At 37.2% G+C, this 21,650-nt stretch overlaps 1 protein-coding gene across 4 annotated transcripts in view; it reads left to right on the top strand.

The window, feature by feature from the left end:
- Nucleotides 1–12,287: 12,287 nt before the first annotated feature.
- Nox4 (NADPH oxidase 4) overlaps nt 12,288–21,650 on the top strand; it is a 158,478-nt gene continuing 149,115 nt past the window's right edge. The window contains exons 1-2 of one of the 4 annotated variants that reach the window (XM_004868204.3): nt 12,288–12,553; nt 13,185–13,280. In XM_004868204.3, the coding sequence (XP_004868261.1) occupies nt 12,497–12,553; nt 13,185–13,280 (153 nt within the window). In that variant the 5' untranslated portion in view covers nt 12,288–12,496. Of the gene's footprint in view, nt 12,554–13,184; nt 13,281–19,934; nt 19,956–21,650 lie in introns of those variants that run through there. The other 3 variants (XM_021247197.2, XM_021247199.2, XM_087212263.1) reach the window with 3 other exon arrangements.

Below are 21,650 nucleotides of genomic sequence, written 5' to 3'. Positions count from 1 at the left end.
ATTATTAAAGTAACTCATTTCTAGGAACTAATTTCTATAATAGAATATAAGTTAAACAGCTGTAACCTAAAATAAAGTGCCATGAATGAAGCAGAATTTTATTTTTTTCTCTCTTGAGAGTCAAGAAGTCAGCTCTGTATAGGACTCAGCTTCAAGGTCATCCAGATTTTTTAGTGTCTTATTTCTTCACTATCTTTCAGAGTATTATCTTTACATTTATACTCCAGGCATATTTCTAGCCTATGAGAAAAAAAGTGGAGTGCAAACCATTTCCTTTGTAATAGGGATATACACACTCTTTATGCTCACATCTCATTTATCAAAACATTTTTAATTCCCACTCCTAATTGAAAGAGAGTCTGGGACACGTAATTGTTAGCTGGGCAGCTGTGACACATCTGAAACTATTGGTGTTTTTTTTTTTTGGTACTGGGTATTGAACTCAGGACCTTGCGCTTGTGAGTCAGGAAGCGGAACTACTGAGCTAAATCCCCGGCAAAAGCGCTAGATGTTTTATTACTAGAAGGAAGAAGAGCCAAATGATAGAAGATGTATAGGCTCTGTTCCATTAAAAAATCTATGCATATATGGGGCCGGGGATTTAGCTCAGTAGTTTTGTCTCCTGCTGCGCAAGCGCAAGGACCAGAGTTCAATTCCCGGTACCAAAAAAAAAAAAAAAAAAAAAAAAAATGTATGCATATGAAGGCATTTGGGTAGCAAAAAACTGCACCATAGTGTAGTAACTGATTAAATATGAATTTTAATAAAAGATTTTGAAGGACCAGAAGAAGGATGGTACTGCCTACTGTGGGATATTAAATCAATAGAGGCTCTAGTTAAAGAATTAATAGAAGGTATAAAGGAATTAAGCATGCAAATCTGTCTTTATAACCAAAAGTTTTAATAGTGGAAGAATGTGGAAATCTATGAAGCAAGGTCATTTTCATTTTAACATTGATCCTATACATTATTTTTTCTAAGATCTTAAATATGTCTTCTGATAAGCTCTGCTATTCATATATGAGGTTGTTATTTTGGAAGGTGAATTCTTGTGATCATGGTATCTCCCCTGCCAGGTAAGTATGGAAGGTGAATTCTCAGGAGGAACAGTAATAAAATACAGGACATATAACATATAAAGTACAGCTATTACATCCTATTCCATGAATATAATCTATGTTTCTGACAAAATTTTATAACAATAATAGTTTTTCTCTAAATGTCACATAGTTCCAAAGTGTGAGGATTTGGGAATTAGAAGAATAATCTAAAAGAAATACTTAAATATTATTTCATTTACAAAATATCCACTGAGTAGAGCATGAGTCAGGGATTGTGCTGGTCATGGAATTACGAAGATGAATTGTACAATTTCCTTATGCTCAAGGAGTCTGATTTCACAAAAGAAACAGACAAACCAATCTGCATTTTACAGTGTGATATGTACTAATATTAGGGACATTTAAACTGTATTGTTGATTAAGTAAGAGTGAATCAAATTGTGAAGATGGGAATGAAAACAAAATACTCTGGAATGTGAGGGTGAACTGGATCTGGCTGCCCAGCCGAATGTCCCCTTCTCCTTCACCCCTCCATGTTCATCGCTCCCCAAGCTGTGAAGCTGTGGTCCAAGAGAGCGACTACCCCTGATAGGTAGAGGAGGACTGTTTCTTGGTTAGGAGTATACCCCCTGCTAGAACCTCCAAAAGAGCTCTCAAAATACTTTGAAATCTCCAGCCTCAAATGCTTGCAGTTGAGGAAAGAACCTTGGCTGAAGGTTGAATTCCCTGGGAAGTTGGTGAGGAAGTAGACAAGACAAAGGTCAAGCTTTTGTGTTTTATCTCCCTCCTTTCTCATTCTTGAAATAGTTCTCCAAAAAATTTTAATCTAAAAATTTTGTTCAATTATAATAAGAATTGATGAGCATTGATTTTTTGTTTTGAAACTAACTCAAAATGTGATTGTATGTTAGATATTTATTCACTAACTTTTCATAAAATACATTTGGAGCACTTACTATATAACGAGCTCTAGATAAAGAAAAAAATTTTCTTGTCCTCAAGGGACTCACAGTCTAAATGGAGACACAACTGGGAAGTTACATTAACTAAATTAGAATGATAACTGCTCTGAGACAGAGCCTTGTGGACAAAGGCTCACAAATGAAAAGGACTCTGACCCAGCTGGGAAGAGTTCCTGTGGACTTCTGAGAAGAAAGTGTGCTTGTCCTGTTTAGAGACTAAGCACACATCACCAAGTCAGGTGTAACATGAAGCAGGGACAGCAAGAGCATATGGGTGGAGATGTTATTGTAGATAGGGAAGTTAATTAGATATCTTGTAGGCAGACAGAGCCAGCCCTGGAGGAGCCTACATGGAGGACAGCTGAGGAGCCAATGTGGAGGACACATTCACTGAAGGCCAATATTTTTTTTTTGTATTAAATTCTTTTATTGGTACATTGTAGGTATACAACACAATTACATTTCTCATTTGGAATTGTACCTTTACATAATGCATCTTGGTTCTTATTTTTTCCCCATTCCTAGCCCTCCCTTCACTCCCTCCACCCTTCCCTATTTACAAAGACTTTATTTCCATTTTTTCCATTTCTCATCATTTTTCCTTCCCCTTCTTTCCTTTCCCCTGCCCCTCCCACTACCCCTACCCCTTTGGACCTTTTCTTCCTATTTTACATTATCGATTATTCATTCTAATCATTAGTACATTTTAGGTATACAATATAATGACATTCATCCTTGGAAATTTGCACCTTTACATAATCTCTCTTGGTTCTTATTTTTCACCCTTGCCCAACCCTCCCTTCAACCCCTCCATTCCTCCCTATTTACAAAGATTTTGTTCCTATTTTTCCATTTTCTCATATTAATCCCGTTCCCTTCTATCCTTTCCCCTAGCCCTCCCACTTCCTTCCCCTTTGCCCTTTTTCTTCCTATTTCACCTTACCTATTATACATTTAGTCCTTATTTACACTTTCAGTTTCTCACACCAGAGAAACTATTCGGTATTTACACATGTGTGTCCTATTGATTTCACTTAAGAGTATCGCCTCGATGTGCATCCACTTAACTATAAATGTCTCTAATTTCTCATTTTTTATGGCTGAGTAGAACTCCATTTTATTTAAAAACCACATTTTCTTTATCCAGTCTTCAGTTGATGGGCATTTGGGCTGTTTCCAAGTTTTAGCCATTGCAAACTGTGCTGCTGTGAACATGGGTGCACATATATCACTGTAGTATGATTCTTTTAATTCTTTGGGGAAGATCCCCAGCAGTGGAATAGCGGGGTCAAATGGGACTTCCAGTCCTAGTTCTTTGAGGTATCTCCATACTGATTTCCACAGTGCTTGCACCAGTCTACATTCCCACCAGCAGTGGAGCAGGGTTCCTCTTTCCCCACAGCCCCACCAGCATTTGTTATTGGTTGATTTCATGATAGCAGCCATTCTTTCTGGAGTGAGGTGGAATCTCAGCATTGTTTTCATTTGCATCTCTCAAATGACCAGTGATGTTGAACATTTTTTCATGTATTTATTTGCTATTTCTACTTCTTTGTCTGAGAAATGTCTGTTCATTTCAGATGCCCATTTTTGGATTGGGTCATCACATTTGGGAGGTCTCATCTTTTTAAGTTCTTTATAGATTTGAGATAGTAGACCTTTGTCTGAGGAAGAGCAGGTGAAGATTTTTTTCCACATTGTGGGTTGTCTCTTCACACTGCTGCTGGTTTCTCTTGCTGTGCAGAAGCTTTGTAATAAGAAGAGATCCCACTTGTTGATTGTTTGTGCTACTTCACCGGCAACTGAGGTTTTGTTCATGAAATCTTTTCCTACACCGATGTCTTCAAGGGTTCTACCTAACCTCTGTTCCAACTGCTTCAGAGTTTCTATTTTAATATTTAGATCTTTAATCCATTTTGATTTTAGTTTAGTGCATGGTGAGAGATATAGGTCTAGTTTTAATCTTTGGCAAGTTGAAGCCCAATTTTTCCAGCACCATTTATTAAAGAGGCTATCTTTCCTCCAGTGAGGGTATTTGGCTCCTTTGTCAAAGATGAGATGGCTGAGTGTGTCTGGTGTTGTTTCTGCATCTTCTAATCTGTTCCACTGGTCCTCAAGTCTGTTTCTTTGCCAGTACCATGCTGTTTTTATCACAGTAGCTTTGTAGTAGAGTTGCAGGTTGGGGATTGTGATACCCCCTGCCATGTCTCTGTTACCTAGAATTGCTTTTGCTATTCTGGGTCTCTTCTTGTTCCAAATGAATTTTGGGATTGTTTTCTCGAGGTCTATGAAGTATGCTGCTGGGATCTCAATTGGAATTGCATTAAATCTATATAGCAGTTTTGGAAGTATGGCCATTTTCACTATATTAATCCTTCCTACCCAGGAGCAGGGGATGTCTGTCCATTTTCTGATATCATCTTCAATATCTCTTTTCAGAGTGCTATAGTTTTCAGAGAAGAGGTCTTTGATTTCTTTCATTAGGTTGATTCCTAGGTATTTCAGTTTTTTGGATGCTATTCTGAAAGGAATTATTTGCCCTATTTCTCTCTCAGTCAGTCTGTTACTCATGTAGAGGAAAGCTATTGATTTTTGTGTGTTGACCTTCTAACCAGCTACTTGACTGAATTTGGTTATTAAGCCTAGAAGACTTTTGGTGGAGTCCTTGGGGTCTTCTATATAGAGTATCACGTCATCTGCAAATAATGACAATTTGACTTCTTCATTTCCTATCTTTATTCCTTTTATTTCTTTCTCTTGTCTAATTGCCTTGGCTAATGTTTCCAGAACTATATTGAACAAGAGTGGTGATAGTGGGCATCCTTGTCTTGTTCCTGATTTTAGTGTGAAGGATTTCAGTTTTTGACCATTTAGTATGATATTGGCTGTTGGTTTTTCGTAGATGGCTTCTATCAGTTTGAGGTAGAGACCATCTATTCCAATTTTTTGTAGGGTTTTTATCATAAATGCATGTTGGATTTTGTCAAATGCTTTTTCTGCATCTATGGAGATAATCATATGGTTTTTGTCCTTGGCTCTATTGATATAGTGTATTACATTGATTTGCATATATTGAACCATCCCTGCATCCCTGGGATGAATCCCACTTGATCAGGGTGTATGATCTTCTTGATGATCCTGAAGGCCAGTATTATAAAAGAAGAGAAACTACTACACCGGTGTGGTTCCCCTGTGTGGATGAATAGTGGTCATTGATATTCTAAATAGGTATCAATCACCTGGGTGGGGGACAAAGATCTTCCAAGAAAGATCCCTTACCCACCCCTTACTGAAAAAGCCTTGCTCATTCCTTGTATGCTCACTATGGACTTGCTTTCCCATTTGATCCCAATCCCATTTTATCAATATTACCAGCAACTATACGTGTTGTAATCTTATTGGTTGATCATAGTTTTGTCCCACCTCATGTCCACCTTGTGATTTCTCATTGGAGCTAAGCGACTGTATTTGCGATCTTACTAGTTAACTATAATTTTGTCCCACCTTGAACCTGCCTCACCTCGTGGCTTTGTCCCATAAAGCACTTTTGAGAAGCAGAGTGGGAGGGTAACCCCCTTCCGAGTGTCCCCTCATGTCCCTCTCAGGCAGGAGCTGTCTCTCCCCAATAAATGTTTTCTACTCTTAACCGCCATTGTCCTAGAATTCATTCTTCAATATTAGAGAACATGAATTTGTGCTTCGGATATCTAGCAGGTTTGGGAGTTACATCTATTCCCCCTATATTAGTGTGAGAAAACAGGAATGAATAGAGAATAGAAATAATTAAAGAAGCAGCATAGACAAGAAATATCAATGTGAAATAATTATTGGAACAGAATTTGGAGAACTCAGATTCTTCTTATAGATTTTGTTTCTTTCACTCAAAATGATTGCTGAGAACCCATTCATGTTTCATGCTGTATGCTTGGCTCTAGGGAAATAACAATGAACAAAAGTAGATACAACTTTGCTGCAATTTATTTACTTTTGTAGGTTTATTTATTTTTAAAAAGTTTTACTGAAATGCCTATCATTGATATTTTGTTGTATATGGTTATGGTATACAACTGGATAATTCAGCATACATATATGTTATGAAACAATTGTTGTATATTTTTTCTTCTTAGAATTGTTTTCATCTATGGAATCCAGAAGTTTGGAAAAGTGTTTAATGTAGGGCAAATCTTAAAAAAAAAAAGCTTATTATTACAGTATAGGGGGAATAGATGTAACTCCCAAACCTGCTAGGTATCTAAAATGTGAGTTTGTGTTCTCTAAAATTGAAGAATGAATTTTAGGAACTGTCAGATAAAAAAGCCAAAAATCAAGACCAGACCAGGCCACAACAAGCCTTCACTGCAGGGACGATAAGAACAAAGGAGAGAGGAAAGCAATATGGCCAGGACAGGGAACGCTTTTTGTAGGAGCTGGGGTGGGGCTTGTAGGAGCTGGGGTGGGGCTTGTAGGTGCTAGGGTCGGGTTGAGCGAGGTAGTGGTTAGGGACTGGAGGAGCCAGTGACGTCACTAGTTGCTAGGAGGAGAACAAGTATTAGGTTACTCTTTGGGCGGGAATCCCTATTGTTGGGAAGAAGAAGGTTGTCCTTTGGTGGGAGAAGCAATCTTGGGGTGGCTTTAAGTAGGGAGCAGGGCATTATGGGAAGATGGCAGCTATTATATATAGTAGCCATGTTAGGGTGAGGGAAATCTATCAGGAAAACCGGAATTTAAGAGTAGGGAAAATTATTGAGAGAAAGAAAGCTTTTGTCTAAGAGAGACAGAAGGGGGACCAGAAAGTAGGTTGCCTACTCTCCCAACTTCTCAAAGGTATTTTATGGGACAAAGCTATGAGGTGAGTCGAGTTCAAGGTGGGACAAAACTGTAGTCAACTAATAAGATTACAAGTACAGTTGCTTAGATAATGTTTGATTGAATGAGAAATCACAAGGTGAATAAAACTATGACCAACCAATAAGATTATGATAAGTATACTTGCTGAGATAATATTGATTAAATGGGGATCCAATGGGGAAACAAGTCAGTCACATAGCAAGCATAGAAGAAATGAGCAAGGATTTTAGGTCGAAAGAGAGAGTCAGGGATCTTGAAAGATCTTTTTCCCCCATCCTGGTGATTGATACTTATTTAGAATATCAATCACTGCTATTCATCCTACATGGGTGTGGTAGTTTCTCTCCTTTTATAATTCTGTGTCTTGATTGTCCTCCATGTTGGCTCCTGATGGGCGGGCCCTGTCTAACTGCCTACAAGATATCTAATTAAGTTACTATCTGCAATAATTAACTCAGTTTTACTCAAGAAGTTTTTACTGAAGATCTTAATTCTGTAGTCCTTAAATTGTCTTCATATTGCAAGCTTTGTTTTTCAACAGAGCATCTGGTGCATGAGGGCATAAGAACTTCTCTCCATTTTCTCCAGTATTTCTTCAGGAGCTGACCAAGCCACATGAGTGCACAGTAGACATTCCTAAATGACTGAATCAGATGATGGTTTATACTTATTTTTGTACAGAATTGACAGTGAGTCACTGTCTGGAACTTGGCCCCAGACTTGTAAATATGAAGCCTTTGGACCACTTCTCCTTGGCCTTAGGTGGAACTGTCTTGCATACCAAGGGCTGCAGGGACATGGTAGTTTTCCTTTTCTCTTTCATATCTCTGTCAGTTAGTTAGACTTCTAGGATTCTCTACCAGTTATGCAGTTCACTGGAATGGAGTTTTCTCCTTTCTCTTCCTAAGAAAATCACACAGGCTCTTTGCTTTTGTGTTTGAATGCTAGTCTTTCCTGGTAACCAGATATGGGACAATAAAACTGATAAACTCAATCAACTTATAAACTTTTCAGACATAATTCCTGAAATATACATATTTAAACATTCAAAAGTCCTCAACTTTTATTCCCTAAAGAGAATTTCTTCCAAGTCTGCCATACCCAATCAGAAAAAGAAAATTGACATCAATTAAATTAATTTAGGTATGACTGGCTGAATAATAGCCATTGAAATATATCAAGTTCTAATCCCAGGAGTCAGTAAATGCTTCTTCATATAAGAAAAAAAGGGAGTTAACAGATAAGATTAAACTAAGAATCTTGACAAGAGATTATTCAGGTGAGCCCTAAATACAATGACAAGAGTGTATTTAGAGGAGAGAGACAAAGGGTGATTTGATATGCAGATAGAAAAGAGAAGGCAATCAGACCATGGTGACAGAGATGAGAGAGATGTAGCCAGAAGCTCAAAAATGCTATTAGCTAGCAGAAGCCAGAGGAGGTAAGTGACAGATTCTCCCTGAGTAATTTGGGAAAGATTGTGGTCTTGTCAGCATCTTGATTTTGATCCAATGATACTGATGATTTTGGACTTCTGGACTTCAGAAGTGTGAGAGAATAAATATCTGTTGTTTTAAACCATGAAATCTATACCAATTTATTACTCTGGCCTCAGGAAACTAACACAAGTGCCCACTTTCTTCAAATGTTTATCATTAGACCTATGTGGTAGGTGTCACCTGGATCATTGTGTGCTCACTCTGTTCTTCCCTTTCTAGTAGTTGATTTAGCAAGCTGAGCAGACACTTCTTGTGTTACTGGAGAGTTACACTTAAAAAACTGAAATTTGAGAAAGGCACAGAAAGAAGGATGATATATTAACCACGAATCATTCAGTTAATAACCATAAAGCTGAGTGTTGGAATAAAAACTGAGTAAGAGGGCCGGGGATTTAGCTCAGTGGTTTCGCTGCCTGCTGCGCAAGTGCCAGGACCAGAGTTCGATCCCCGGTACTGAAAAAAAAAAAAAACTGAGTAAGACAGTAGGCTGACCCTAAGAAGTTCAGTTTGTTAATCAAATTAGACAGACACATGCACGTAATTAGTATATGGAAAATGCAGTAATAATTGTGCATACAGAGTACTATGATCACACTAAAGGGTGAGTCTGTGTGTATATGGCAGAGTGGGTCAGAAGAAGCTTCATAGGAAGGTATGAACTTGAGCTGAAACAGAAAAAATGGAGGAATAAAGCAAGCGGATCAGGTAAACTTTCTTCACATTTATCCCATGCATTTCATATTTTGAAAGACCCTTTCTACAAAAATTTTTTTCAATAGCTTCTGTGTTTTTTGAGTAACAAGTAGTAGGTCAAGAACATCTAATTGACAGTTTATAATCAGCATATGATAATCAATATTACATTATAAGCTATCATTATTTCAACCAAGAGCAAAGATATTTGTCATTTGAGGGTTTCTTTTGTATGTATGTGAATTCCTTTCCTGGCAAAGGAGTGATTTTCATCATAGTATCTGAAATATACTGATACTGCTACAGGACTCTCTCATTACTTTTAAGAATGCTCATTGGGCCAGGGATTTAGCTCAGTGGTTCTGCCGCCTGCCTGGCAAGCACAAGATCCTGAGTTCGATCCCCGGTACCAAAAAAAAAAAAGAAAAAGAATGCCCATACCTAGCTCAGGAAAGACACTACTTACCCTAAATAATCTGGCTTAGAGAAAATTATATTGCATAAAACCTCCTTAGTGAATGCTTCTTCGTAATACTACAATACCTCTGTCCCTTGAAGATGGCTTGCAGTACTCTTTCTTTGCATGTCAACATAAATAGAACCTGGACTCCTTTCAGGGAGCTATAAAATAATAGTGATGAATATAATCAACATTTGTATGAATTTGATTATTTTACTAAAGGATTTTAATAAAATGTTATGGTTTATATCTAAAATGTCTTCCTGAAATCTCAAATGTCAAAAGTAATTCTTTGGAAGGTGATTGGACCACAGGGGTGCCATATTCATCAATGGAGTCATCCACTGATAAGTTCACAGCTGAATGTGCTGTTAGAGGTACAGCCTGATTGGAAGAGGTGGGTCACTGGATGGGTGACTTGGAAGTTTGTGTTCGTTTCTCTTTGCTTCTTGGCTGTTCTAGGTTGAGCAGCTTTCTTCTGCCTTGTCCCTCTAACCACCACACCATTTCTGCTTTGGAGCCAGCTCACCATGGACTGAACCCTCTGAAACCATGAATCTAAATGAATTTCTTAAATTATGTATGTCAGGTATTTTGTCCAGTCAATGAAAAGTCTGACCAATACGTAAGTCAACAGATGCAATCAGATCTTGGGCTTTCTTTACAGAATACAAAATAATAGTGATAAATATTGTAATCAACAATCATATTGCATTTTATTATTTTATTAAAGTATTTTATAAAATGCAAATTTCTTAATCTCTTTTAGCTTGTTTTTTACATTTAAAGGGAGGGCACTAATATCTGAAGAACTGCTTGAGAACTGTAATTTCTATATACTAAATATCAAAGTCAGTACCTGATACTTAGCAGGTACATATTCATAGCTGGATCAGTTTATTTATTAGTATTAATTATTATTATTTATTATTATTTATGGTAGTAGTGGTAGTACTGGAAATTCAACCCAAGGCCTTCACACTGAGCTACATCCCCAACCCTGTTTTTATTTTTTATTTTGAGACATAGTCTCACTAAATCACTACGTTGTCCAGACTGGTCAATCTTGCGAACCTCTTGCCTCAGCCTCCCAGAGTGCTGGGATTTCAGGTGTGTGCTTCCATGCTTGTCTAGGATCCATTATTTTTTATCTTTTGTCTGTTTTGTTGTCATTTTTCTGGAAGTAGCACAACTTTTAGCAATTGTCTTTTATGGCACTATTCTCCAATTGCCTTACTCTTGTCAGTACATTGCGGGAATCCATCTATTTTGCAACCAACACTCTTGTTTCCATATACTGAAATTAAAGTTCTAGGAGAACTACTGTGCACCAGTATTTAACCTTTGTCCTATGGTGATACTCTTGTTTTTTCATGAGCTCTTCTCCATCTCCTTTAGGCATCATATGGTCAATGACATCACAGTATTGTTCATGAATATTATACTCTCTAGCTTTAGAAAGAGTTGGGTTAATTTTTAAATTTGATCGTGCATGAAAACAGAAAGGTAAAATGAGTTGACAGACTATTAGGAAATTGAGAAATTTAACTTGAACTTATTTTGGATTCACTGTAACTTTTCAAACTGAAAGTTTATTTATTTATTGGCTTTTTTTATAGGGTATGGCTATGCAGTCCAGACTGGCCTTGAACTCACTATGTAGCCAAAGTTGGCCTTGAATTTGCAGCGATCCTCCTGCCTCAGCCTCCCCAGTGCTGCGATTACAGGCGGGTGCCACCACGCCCATTTTGAAAGTTGCAATCATTAACCAGTTCATTAAATTAATTGTGATGATTGCATTGCATGGAGTGTGGTCATGAATAGCGTGCTAAATGTAGTTTTGTTTCACCAAAGAAAGAGCTAAACCAGGTGCCATGGTGCACACGATAATCCCAGCTATGAAGATGGCTGAGGCAGGATTGTAAATTGGCGGCCACCCTGGGCAATTTAGTGAAACCCTGTTTCAAAATAAAAAACAAAAAGGCTCCGATAAAGTATTCTTTGTTCTACCCCTAGTATATCCAAAAAGTCGTGCGATTATGTTGCTAGTGGTAAACTTTTTCTGTCACTTGTTTGTTGTTTTAATGAATCTTTATCAAACACCTATTAAGCATCAGACATCATTCTGTATGAATGATTGAATGATGTGCCCTCCCTTCCCTAATATTGATGGAGATGTTTTGTAGCCTAGGTATTCTGTGTCAATTCTACACTTGTCTCATCCTTCACTGGGCCTCTGATCAAGGCTGAGAGGCTTCCTATTGCCATAAAGACTTTGAAACTAGGTACTAAAACACAAGTTCCGAAATAGAGGAAATCTGAACTTCTCTAAAGCCTCTGAGAATTACGTCAGAATTAACCAGTTACTCCCGGGGTTCCTTGTATTCAGCAGTGTTTTAGAAGTGTCCACCAAGCCCAGGTGGGGTGGCTGTGGGGATAAGGGAGGGAGAAGTCTGCAAAGGGACTTCAGGGGCGGCTGTCCGCAGGTAGGACGCGCAGCTGAGGCCCGGGACAAAGGGGACTGTAGCACACCACAGGCTGTTTCCGGCTTAACTTTCCCTACGAAGGCTCATTTGAGTTGAACTCTTTTGGGGGAAAACAACCAGCCCAAAAGAACTTGGTGTGCGTGCGTGCATGTGTGCGTGTGTGTGTGCGCGCGCGCGCATTTTCAGCTGGCCCTTCGCTCTGCACCTGGGCGTCCCCTCAGGGGCGAGGCAGGCTCGAGCTGCAGGGGACGCCCCCGAGCTCCCAGCCGCTGCAGACAAAGGGCGGCACGGCGCTGCGGACACGCGCTCCGAGCGCGGCGGGCGGCTGGGGCGCGGCGCGGTGCAGCCGGGGCGGACTGGGGAGCCGCTCTTTCCCTCTGACCGCAGTCTCTTGCCCCCCGAAGGCCGCAGCGCCGTCACCGCGGCCCTGGCCGCCACCGCTTCTTCTCGGGCCGGCCGGCGGGCCGAGCGCGCAGCACGGGGCGGCATGGCTGTGTCCTGGAGGAGCTGGCTGGCCAACGAAGGGGTTAAACACCTCTGCCTGGTAGGATGGCGGGCCGGGCGCCCCTGTCTGTCTCTCGCCTCGACTTGATGAATTCCGGGAGCGCGCGCGGGTGGGCAGCTGGAAGTGGAAGTTTTGTCTCCAATTCGAACTTTCTCAACTAACAAAGTTTTTGCTGTTAAAACTCAAGAGATGACAGTGACGCCCCCTCCGCATTCCCTATGTTTGGGAACTTCCTTACACATAGATGGGAGAGCGGATGTATAGATGTAGAGGAGAGAAGAGATTACTTAAGTGAACACAGTTTTTCCTTAACCCTTTAGATATTTTTTCCCCCTTTGTTCTTTTTCTCAGAATGGTTTGCTTAGGACAGAGTGATGCCACTCATTTGAAGTCTTATTTTGTGCTTCACGGGATACCTGCAGATCATCCTATTTGGGAGATGGGAAAGGGCAGTTGCCACCCAAATGCTTATTCTTAGGTAGGAGGGACTGGTTAGGGCCAATTCTTCCTGAGTGGTTTCCAGCTTTCTGCTTAATTGGGAATGCTTTCTGCCATCACCTATTGCTGTTGCATTAAAAGTACTATGTCCAGAAAATGTGTTTGGTGGCCTCATTCCTCGTGTGATGTTATTTTTAATTTTTGTTTTCTCCGTCCTTTTGATTGTTTTTAGCTTGTTTGGCTCTCCCTGAATGTCCTGCTGTTTTGGAAAACCTTCCTGCTGTACAATCAAGGGCCAGAGTATCACTACCTTCACCAGATGTTGGGCGTAAGTGGAACTTGGGTGATGTGTTGGAAGGGGTTTAATGCAGCAGACATTGTCACAAGACATAGGTTATACCTATTCATCAAAGAAACATTTGTTGTACGCTTCACAAACTTTTGTTGATTTCTAACATAGTCAAGTTTTCTTGATTTGTCAGTTCACTCTTGTCTAGGTAAGAAAGATTGATTCTTTTTGAAAAGGCTAAAGATAACATCTGCTAAAGTGAAATGAATGAACCTGCCAGACCAGGCTATTAGTGCCTGAGAAAGTTGCTTTTTTCAAAACTCTAAAGTGCCCTGGAGGCTTTGCTTCCCTGGAAGATCAACCCGTGAGGGCTTTTAGTTTTCACTTATCAAGGCTTTCAGCCTGCTCATCAGTTTATCCAGAGGATTTCTACACTGTTTTCTTTTACTGAGGGTTCTCACAAAGTACACGTTGAATGCAGTTATTCATTTCTGGGTAGTTCTCAGTTGCTTGCTTTAGGTTAGCAGCTGATTGTGGTTCAGGTATTTTGGTCTAATAATGAGAAAGACATTGTGCAAAACTTGGCTCTGATTTTCTTCATGTAGATATTTTTCTTTTCTCTGTTCTGATCTCATCCTGTTTTCTAATCTCATCCTTCTTTTTTGCCATTTCCTATTTGATCCCTTATCAAAAGACAGCTTAACTGATGACATTTTACTTTGTATAGGAGATTGCAACAAGCAAAAAATCTAAAATATATTGCAAAAGATTAGGGAATCTGAACAAGCAGATTTGTCATTTTTTTTCATGGAGGAAGAAAACACATTTTAAAGAGGAGAGATATTGCTGTTTTCCATAGTTCAGTGACTATTTAAAATTACTTCAGATTAATTTAATGGAACTAGCTCTCATTTTTTTACATATAGAAGGTTTATTTGCCTTTAAATCTCAGTACCCCAAATAGTGACTGGCACATAGTAAGCCTGCATTAAGTTTCAGTTAAATTAATATTAATTGATTTTTTTTAACAACACAATGCCATTTTTCATCACCAATAGTCACACTATTGTTTAATTATTTCATACCTGTGTTTTCAGCTATGGGTTGAGGCAAAGTAGTCTAAACACAAACTCATTTTATTGGAAATTATGAAATCTAAACACTTATTTCATCCATCTAATTTCTGTCCAACCATCCAGAAACTTATAAAATCTGTACTTTTTTTTTTTTTTTTTTGGTTTTGAGGGTTGAACTCAGGGCCTTTGCACTAAGCTACATCTCTAGCCTCCCTTTTTCTTTCTTTTTGTAATTTTGAGACAAACTCTGGCTAAGTTACTAAATTATTCAGGCTGGGTTCAAATCCTCCTGCCTCAGCCTTTCAGAGTGGTGGGATTACAGGGAGGGATGGGCCACTATAGTGGGCTTGAAACCTATGCTTTTCTAATGGCACAGAGAATAAAACCTTATTCCTCCCCTCTACTTGCATATAATTTAATTGGAAAACCAATGAATAAGCAGTTATAATTCAAAAAGCAAGAATTTTTTTCTAATAAACTTACTAGGTCTGCTAGCCTATCATTCTTATTTTATTTCCTGGAAATTTGCCATGTGGTGTGAATTAATGAACAGAACATTTTTTTTCCAATGGAAAATTTATCTGACTTCTTATATAACTTGATGAACAACTTGAAGAAAACTTTTGAGAATTACAGTGGTAAAATTTGTTCTGGATCAGTAGGTATTTGTGTTAATATAAAATCTAAGAATTGGAATCTTATTGCAATAACTTGGAAAGCTCTAGTTGAACTTTGGATTTTAGCTCTGTAGCACAATATAAGCTAAAATAAAAATTTATTTTTAAGAAGACTAATTATGTTGGAAACAAACAAGTTAACTTTTATAAGCTTGTATGCTGTGTAACTTCAAATTTATTGCGGTTACAAGTCAGATAAGATGAAGATTACACATATATACATGCATATGTGCATTCACACACACACACACACACACACACACACACACACACGGCCCAATAAATTTTTAAAACATTTAAAAATATTTTCTACCCCTCTTCTTCCATCCTACTTTAGTGTTTTTTTTTCGATGGTGTGACAAGCAGGGGAGGCCCAAGAACTGCTGACACTGGGGCCTCAGTGAATACTAATGAAGTGAATGAAGAAGGATACTGATAAAAGGTCCACGTGCAAAAATGGCAACAAACTGATAGAAAGGGCATTGAGTTACTTTTCAAGGAAACATAAGACTAATCAAGTGAGGTGATCTTCAAGCCATCTAGTGAGGATTCAATATTTTATGAGAGTACTTGTGAAGAGGAATGATGTTCCTTCTTGACATCATGCTGAGAGATGATTTCTGACTTTCAAACTCTATCTTTTCGAGAAATTTCCCATTTGAATTTTCTAGTCATCAATTAATCTAAACCATTTTAAAATATTTCAATTAATATATACTTTTTAGTAAAAAAGGAACTCCTGTACTTTTACAATTTGCTTTATGAAAGAGTATCTATTTATTTTTGGCTTATACTTCTAATCTTTTTTTTTTAATATTTCTAATCTTATAGCTGTGGTATGGAATAACAATTTTCAAGCACTTTTCAAATTGCAAAAAAATGCAGTGCAACAAAGAGATAAGTTAATTTTAAAATAAATATTGCTGGTCCCCGTGTTTTACTTCTTTAATAACTATAAAGTGTTAGTTTAATGTTTTAGAGCAGTGCATATTAGAGCTTATCAAACACTCAGTTTGACTATGACAGAAATGTAGAAATCCTGAAGAGGATATAAATATTCTGATATGGTAAGTTTCTTTTACATCCACAGAAACTTTACAAAATCATGATGATATTTCTGGAAATCAATTTGTACCATTTAAAAACAAATGAAAATAATACATTTATCTGTTTTCTGGACATTTTGATAATAGCATTAAGTGTAAAGGTTATTGCCATCTATCTGTAAAGTGTACTGTGGTAACAAAGTTACCCTAATACTGGAAGGGTCCACAGAGTAGATCTCATTTGCAAGGAGACATAGAAATAGAGAAGCAGTAAGTTTTTTTGTAATTGCCTGAGATTTGTGCTTGGTATTGAAAACAATTAGTCATTCAACTGTTTACATGAACCTATCATATGCCAGGCATTTTACAAGTATTTTGCTTTAGCCAAGAAACAATTCTCATTTTATGTATCAAGAAATATAGGTCAAGAAAGGTGTATGACTTGCTGAAGTGTTTTGGGTGGTCAGTGCCAAAAACAGAATGTAAATGCAGTCCTTTCTGATCTCTGCTTTTCTCTCTTAATGTACACTTTTTAAACCATTTCACTGGCTCATCTCAGGTACTCAAGCATTGATTAATACTTCTCCATATCATTGCTGCCCAATAAAAATATAATGTAAGTCATAAAGTAAAAGAAAGCTGGAGACATTCATTAAAAACTACATTTAACCTCGTATATCCAAAATATTATTATTTTGATATATAGTCATTATTTAAAAATTAGTAAGATGTTTTACATTATTTTTTCTATTAATTACTTGGAATACACTATGTATTTTTATTCCCACACATATAACAATTCAAGTCACTAAATTTTTACAAGGAATACCAAATCTTTGGTTTTTTTTTTTTTTTGGTACCAGGGATCGAACTCAGGACCTTATACTTGCAAAGCAGGTGGCAGAACCACTGGGCTAAATCCCTAGCCCTCCAAATCTTTGTTTTTAATCTCATAAAATTTACGAGTGAAAAAGCAGATTCACATACATACCTAATGTGCTTCAACATCATTTAATAATACAAATGAGTTCCAGGTAGTCCCAGCTACTCTGGAGGGTGAGGTGGGAGGATTATTTAAGTCAAAGAATTTGCGCCCAGCCTGAGCAACACAGTGAGACCCTGTTTCAAACAAACACACATTTAAATTATTAAAATTACTAAACCTAAAAATTAAGTTCTTTGATAACCATAGGTACATTTAACATATTGAATGGTTGTGTATGGCCAATAACTTTCATTTTGGACAACTCAAATACTGGTTTTGGGAAAGATATTCTCACCTCACCTGTATGGCCATCTAAAGCTATTTTGTTTTCAAGTGGACAACTAACCAGCCAACTAGCTCAATAAAAAATATATCAGGATATAGATATTTGGTCCTCTACAAAATATGAGTTGATATTATTAGATGGAAAATTGTGGGCTCTATTTGCGGCATAATATAAAAACCTCTCAAACTTACGCCTTATTCTCTGTGCTTTCTGGGGGTGAGGTCTTTTAAAAATGAAGTGTGAAATTGTGTCATGCACATGTACCAATTCCCCACGATGATTGTAATCGTTATGTACTGTAACATGTATCATGAATATTCTTTGCCAGACTGGTACCATCTAGAGTAGGAGGCATTTGGTCACGGTTGGTTTATGCCTGAGTTAATGTACTAATCAGATTGTACACTTTCTAGGAGATGTTTAATTAGGACATGCTCTGAGTTTTGGAATCTATAATGGGGTAAGAGAAAAAAAATGCCTTGAGGGAAAGTCAGAACAAGCATCAAAACATACAAAGCAATTAACAACCCGTCTACTCTCTTATAGCAATCTTTTAAATAAAAGACATCATTGGTTGAGATGAAATCTGTTTTTTTTATTTTAAAGAATGGAAAATAAGTTACTGTTTAATAGAAAATACTGTGTTGGGGCATCTTGAGTAATTAATTTTCTGTTTTTCTCAATGTTGAGACAGTTTTAACAGAAAATCTTGCCTATGGAAGCCCTTGTATTCATCGTTACCCAGTTTTTGAGATGTAGTTTGTAGTTTGACATTAAAAAATCATTTAATTGACATAAATACTTTATGAATTTTGTCTTAGTAGATTCAATGCATTTTGGCTTTATATATTTTTCCCCTTCAAACTAACATTTGTATATTCAATTTCAACCTAGTAATGATGCCATGTTGAGAATTTAAATTTTTTGGCTTTTTCTCAGAAATGTTGTTTAGGTCTGCAGCATGGTCATGAAAAAAATTTTCCTCCTTTGGAAATGCTGAGATATGTATCATATTTGGAAGGAAATTTTGAGCGACCGGATTCTTACTTTCTAGTGAAACACAAGGAAGATATTTCTTTGTCAATCATTATCTTCTAGAAATCATTAACTGATTTACCCTTTCATGAGTCCTAGGAGTTATATCACAACATTTTTTTTTTTACAGAGACAGAAGTCTGATGTCATGTGATTAGCTTAAGGTCAGAGGTTGGAGTCTAATGAATAAGACCTAAGATTTTAAGAGTGTTGGTTTTACACTGACTTGGGCAGTTTTGATTCTGCTGTGAGGAATATATGTTTCTAGTGAATTTCAGAAGGATGCTTGATCATTGACTCTTTACTTTTATTGCACAGAATAATAATCATTAACTAGAATTATCAAGGTATGCACTGTGGTTTCAGTTTAGGGAGTGTTATTTTTAACTTAACTGTTAGTTTTTATTTACTCTTATTAACATGCTACTCCTTGAAACAGTTATTTTCTTTTCTGTTTATTGATAGGTGAAAAGGGTTATATTACTTTGAAGAGATCACATTATATTCTTTTCTTTCTCTCTCTTTCTGTTTTTTCTTTTTTTTGAGACAGGTCTTGCTATGCAGTTCAGACTGGTCTTGAACTTACTGTGTAGTCCAGGCTGGCCTCAAACTTGCAGCAGTGCTTCTGCTTCAGCCTCTCACATGCTTTTTATGGGTACGCTTTAAATATGCACAATGATCACATTCATCATAGGGAATTTGTACCTGTACATGGTATATCTTTCTTCTTCTTTTTCCCATTCCCTTTCTCTCCATTCAGCCCCTCTTCCTCTGGAAAATATTAAACTCTACATTATATGGAATGCTAGCTTTTCATTTTATATTAAACAATATTTTAAAATGTTTAGCAGTTTTAAGTGTTAAGAAAAATTGTTGATTGATCCTCAAGATAAAATGTATATTTTCAGGGGCCGGGGATTTATCTCAGTGGAGACGCCACCTGCCTCACAAGCTCAAGGTCCTGAGTTCGATCCCCAGTACCAAAAAAAAAGTATATTTTCAGCATTATCATTGTTTTTGAATTCTCAGATAATTTTTAAAAGAAATATCAGACATTTTTATTTAGATTATATTTGATTTTACTATTTATCAAAATTTGGGGCTCAGTGTTTAACATCTTTTTTTTTTGGTACTGGGTATCGAACTTAGGACCTTGTGCTTGCGAGGCAGGTGGTGTCTCCACTGAGCTAAATCCCCAGCCCTAACATCTTTTTTTATACATCTGCTGCATAACTCCTTTTATCAGTGCCACTCAGTACCATGGAGTTGGAAGTTGAATCTCAGATGTTTTCAAAGCTATTCCCTTTATTTAAAAATGAGTAATGTACCTCGCAAGCGCAAGGTCCCGAGTTCAATCCCTGGTTCCAAAAAGAAAAAAAAAGAGTAATGTAAATATTAATAGCATACTGGCTTACTGCCTCAGTGAGAACTGGCTCAGTACTAGGCTAAGAGCTTTGTGTTCATTAATTTATTTAATCTGTTTATCTATCTTGTATAATAAATGTTTCCAGTTTTTTTGTTTTGCAGTTGAGGAACCGAGTTAGTGGGGTTTTGTAACCTACTAGTGAATGACAGAGGCAAGACTCCTGCCCAAAGATTCTGGTTCCAGGTTGTATTTGTATTGTATTTTAAATTATTTTTAAATTAATTGACAAATATAATTTGTGTATATTTATTATGTACATCATAATGTTGAAATATGTGCATACTATGGAATGGGTAAGTGGAGAGAACTAATGTATTATCTCATGTACTTATTTTTTGTGGTCAGAACACCTAAAATCTGCTTTCTTGGCAATTTTTAAGAGTATGATACATTGTAATTAACTATGGCCACCATGACATACAGATCTCTTATTTATTTTTATTAGTATATGTTTGTAATGCATGATGTTTACATTTCTTGTGGAAAGTTGGTACATGTTCTTCCTATCTAATTGAAAGTTTGTATCCCTTGCCCAACATCTTCCAACTCTACCCTTCCACTCTAACCCTGGTAACCAGGATTGCACTCCTCTTGGAATTCAGCTTTGTTACATCCATATATAAATGAGATTATGTGGTATTTTTCTTTCTGTGTCTGGTTTATTCAATTTAACGCAATATCCCCACAGTACTTCAATGTTGTTACAAGTGACAGGATATCCTTGTAGTTTTTCAAGTTGGAAAAATATTTCATTGTGTGTATATGCACTGTATTTTCTTCATTCATTTATGGACAGACTTATATGCTGAACCATTGTGCTCTTCTGTGTCTATGGAACATTACTGTTAGGTTGAACCATATGGAACTGCCATTTTGGTAGATTAGAAAAATCAAATATCAGCCATTTAGTATTGTGCAGTCTAATAACAGCTCTATTTATTGATTGCATACAATGTGTTGGATGCAATTGCTGCCTCTTTTATAAACTCATTTATTCCCCATATTTAATACTTATAACAATCTTAGAATATAGAAATAATTGCTTTATATACAACAGATTAAGTAACAGATTAAGAAACAGATTCTCAGTGATTCAGTAACTTTCTTGAGGTCACACAGCCAACAAATCCAGTGTAAACCCATATCTTGTGACACTAGAGACCGTGCTTTGTCGCTCTGCTTTACATGGCAGGTTCAGAGAGCTAATGTTAGAACCTGGAATTCTTACTCTTACTTAAGATTCCTATCACAGTGCCCCTGAATAAGACTGAGTGTGTGTGTATGAGTGTGTGTTTGTTTATTTTTTAATTTTTTTATCTTTTTGTTTATTTTTATTTTTTTGTTTATTTTTTTATCTATTAATAATACTTGACCAGAATGAAGGGTAAGAGTATAACACAGATTGTTCTTAAATCCAAGTCAGATTTGTCTGCCTCACCTTATCTACTGCATTAGTTTGCTAAGACAGTCATAATAGTACCACAGATACTAAAACAAAATGAATTTATTTCCTCACAGTTTTGGAGTCAAAGATCAAGTTCTCAGCAGGGTTGGTTTCTTCTGAGGGCCTCTCTCCTTGGATTATAGATGGTTCTCTTCTAATATCCTCACATGGTCTTCCTTCTGTGCCTGTTTCCCAATCTCCTCTTCTAAAGACATTGATTGTAGAATTAGGATCCATTCCAATGATGTCAATAATCAGTTCTTTAAAGATTACATCTCCAGGCCAGGGATTTAGCTCAGTGGTTCTGGCGCCTGCCTCGCAAGCACAAGGTCCCGAGTTCGATCCCCGGTTCCAAAAAAAAAAAACGATTACATCTCCAAATACAGCCCCACAAAGATACCGCACATGAAGATTTCAGCATATGAATTTTTGGG

This window comes from Heterocephalus glaber, unplaced genomic scaffold, assembly GCF_053883595.1.
Source record: "Heterocephalus glaber isolate CG9 unplaced genomic scaffold, H.glaber_assembly_v1.0 deba00001429, whole genome shotgun sequence".
Taxonomy (NCBI): Eukaryota; Metazoa; Chordata; class Mammalia; order Rodentia; family Bathyergidae; genus Heterocephalus; species Heterocephalus glaber.
Note: the sequence above shows the minus strand (reverse complement) of the source record. Positions and strands in the feature narration are given on the sequence as shown.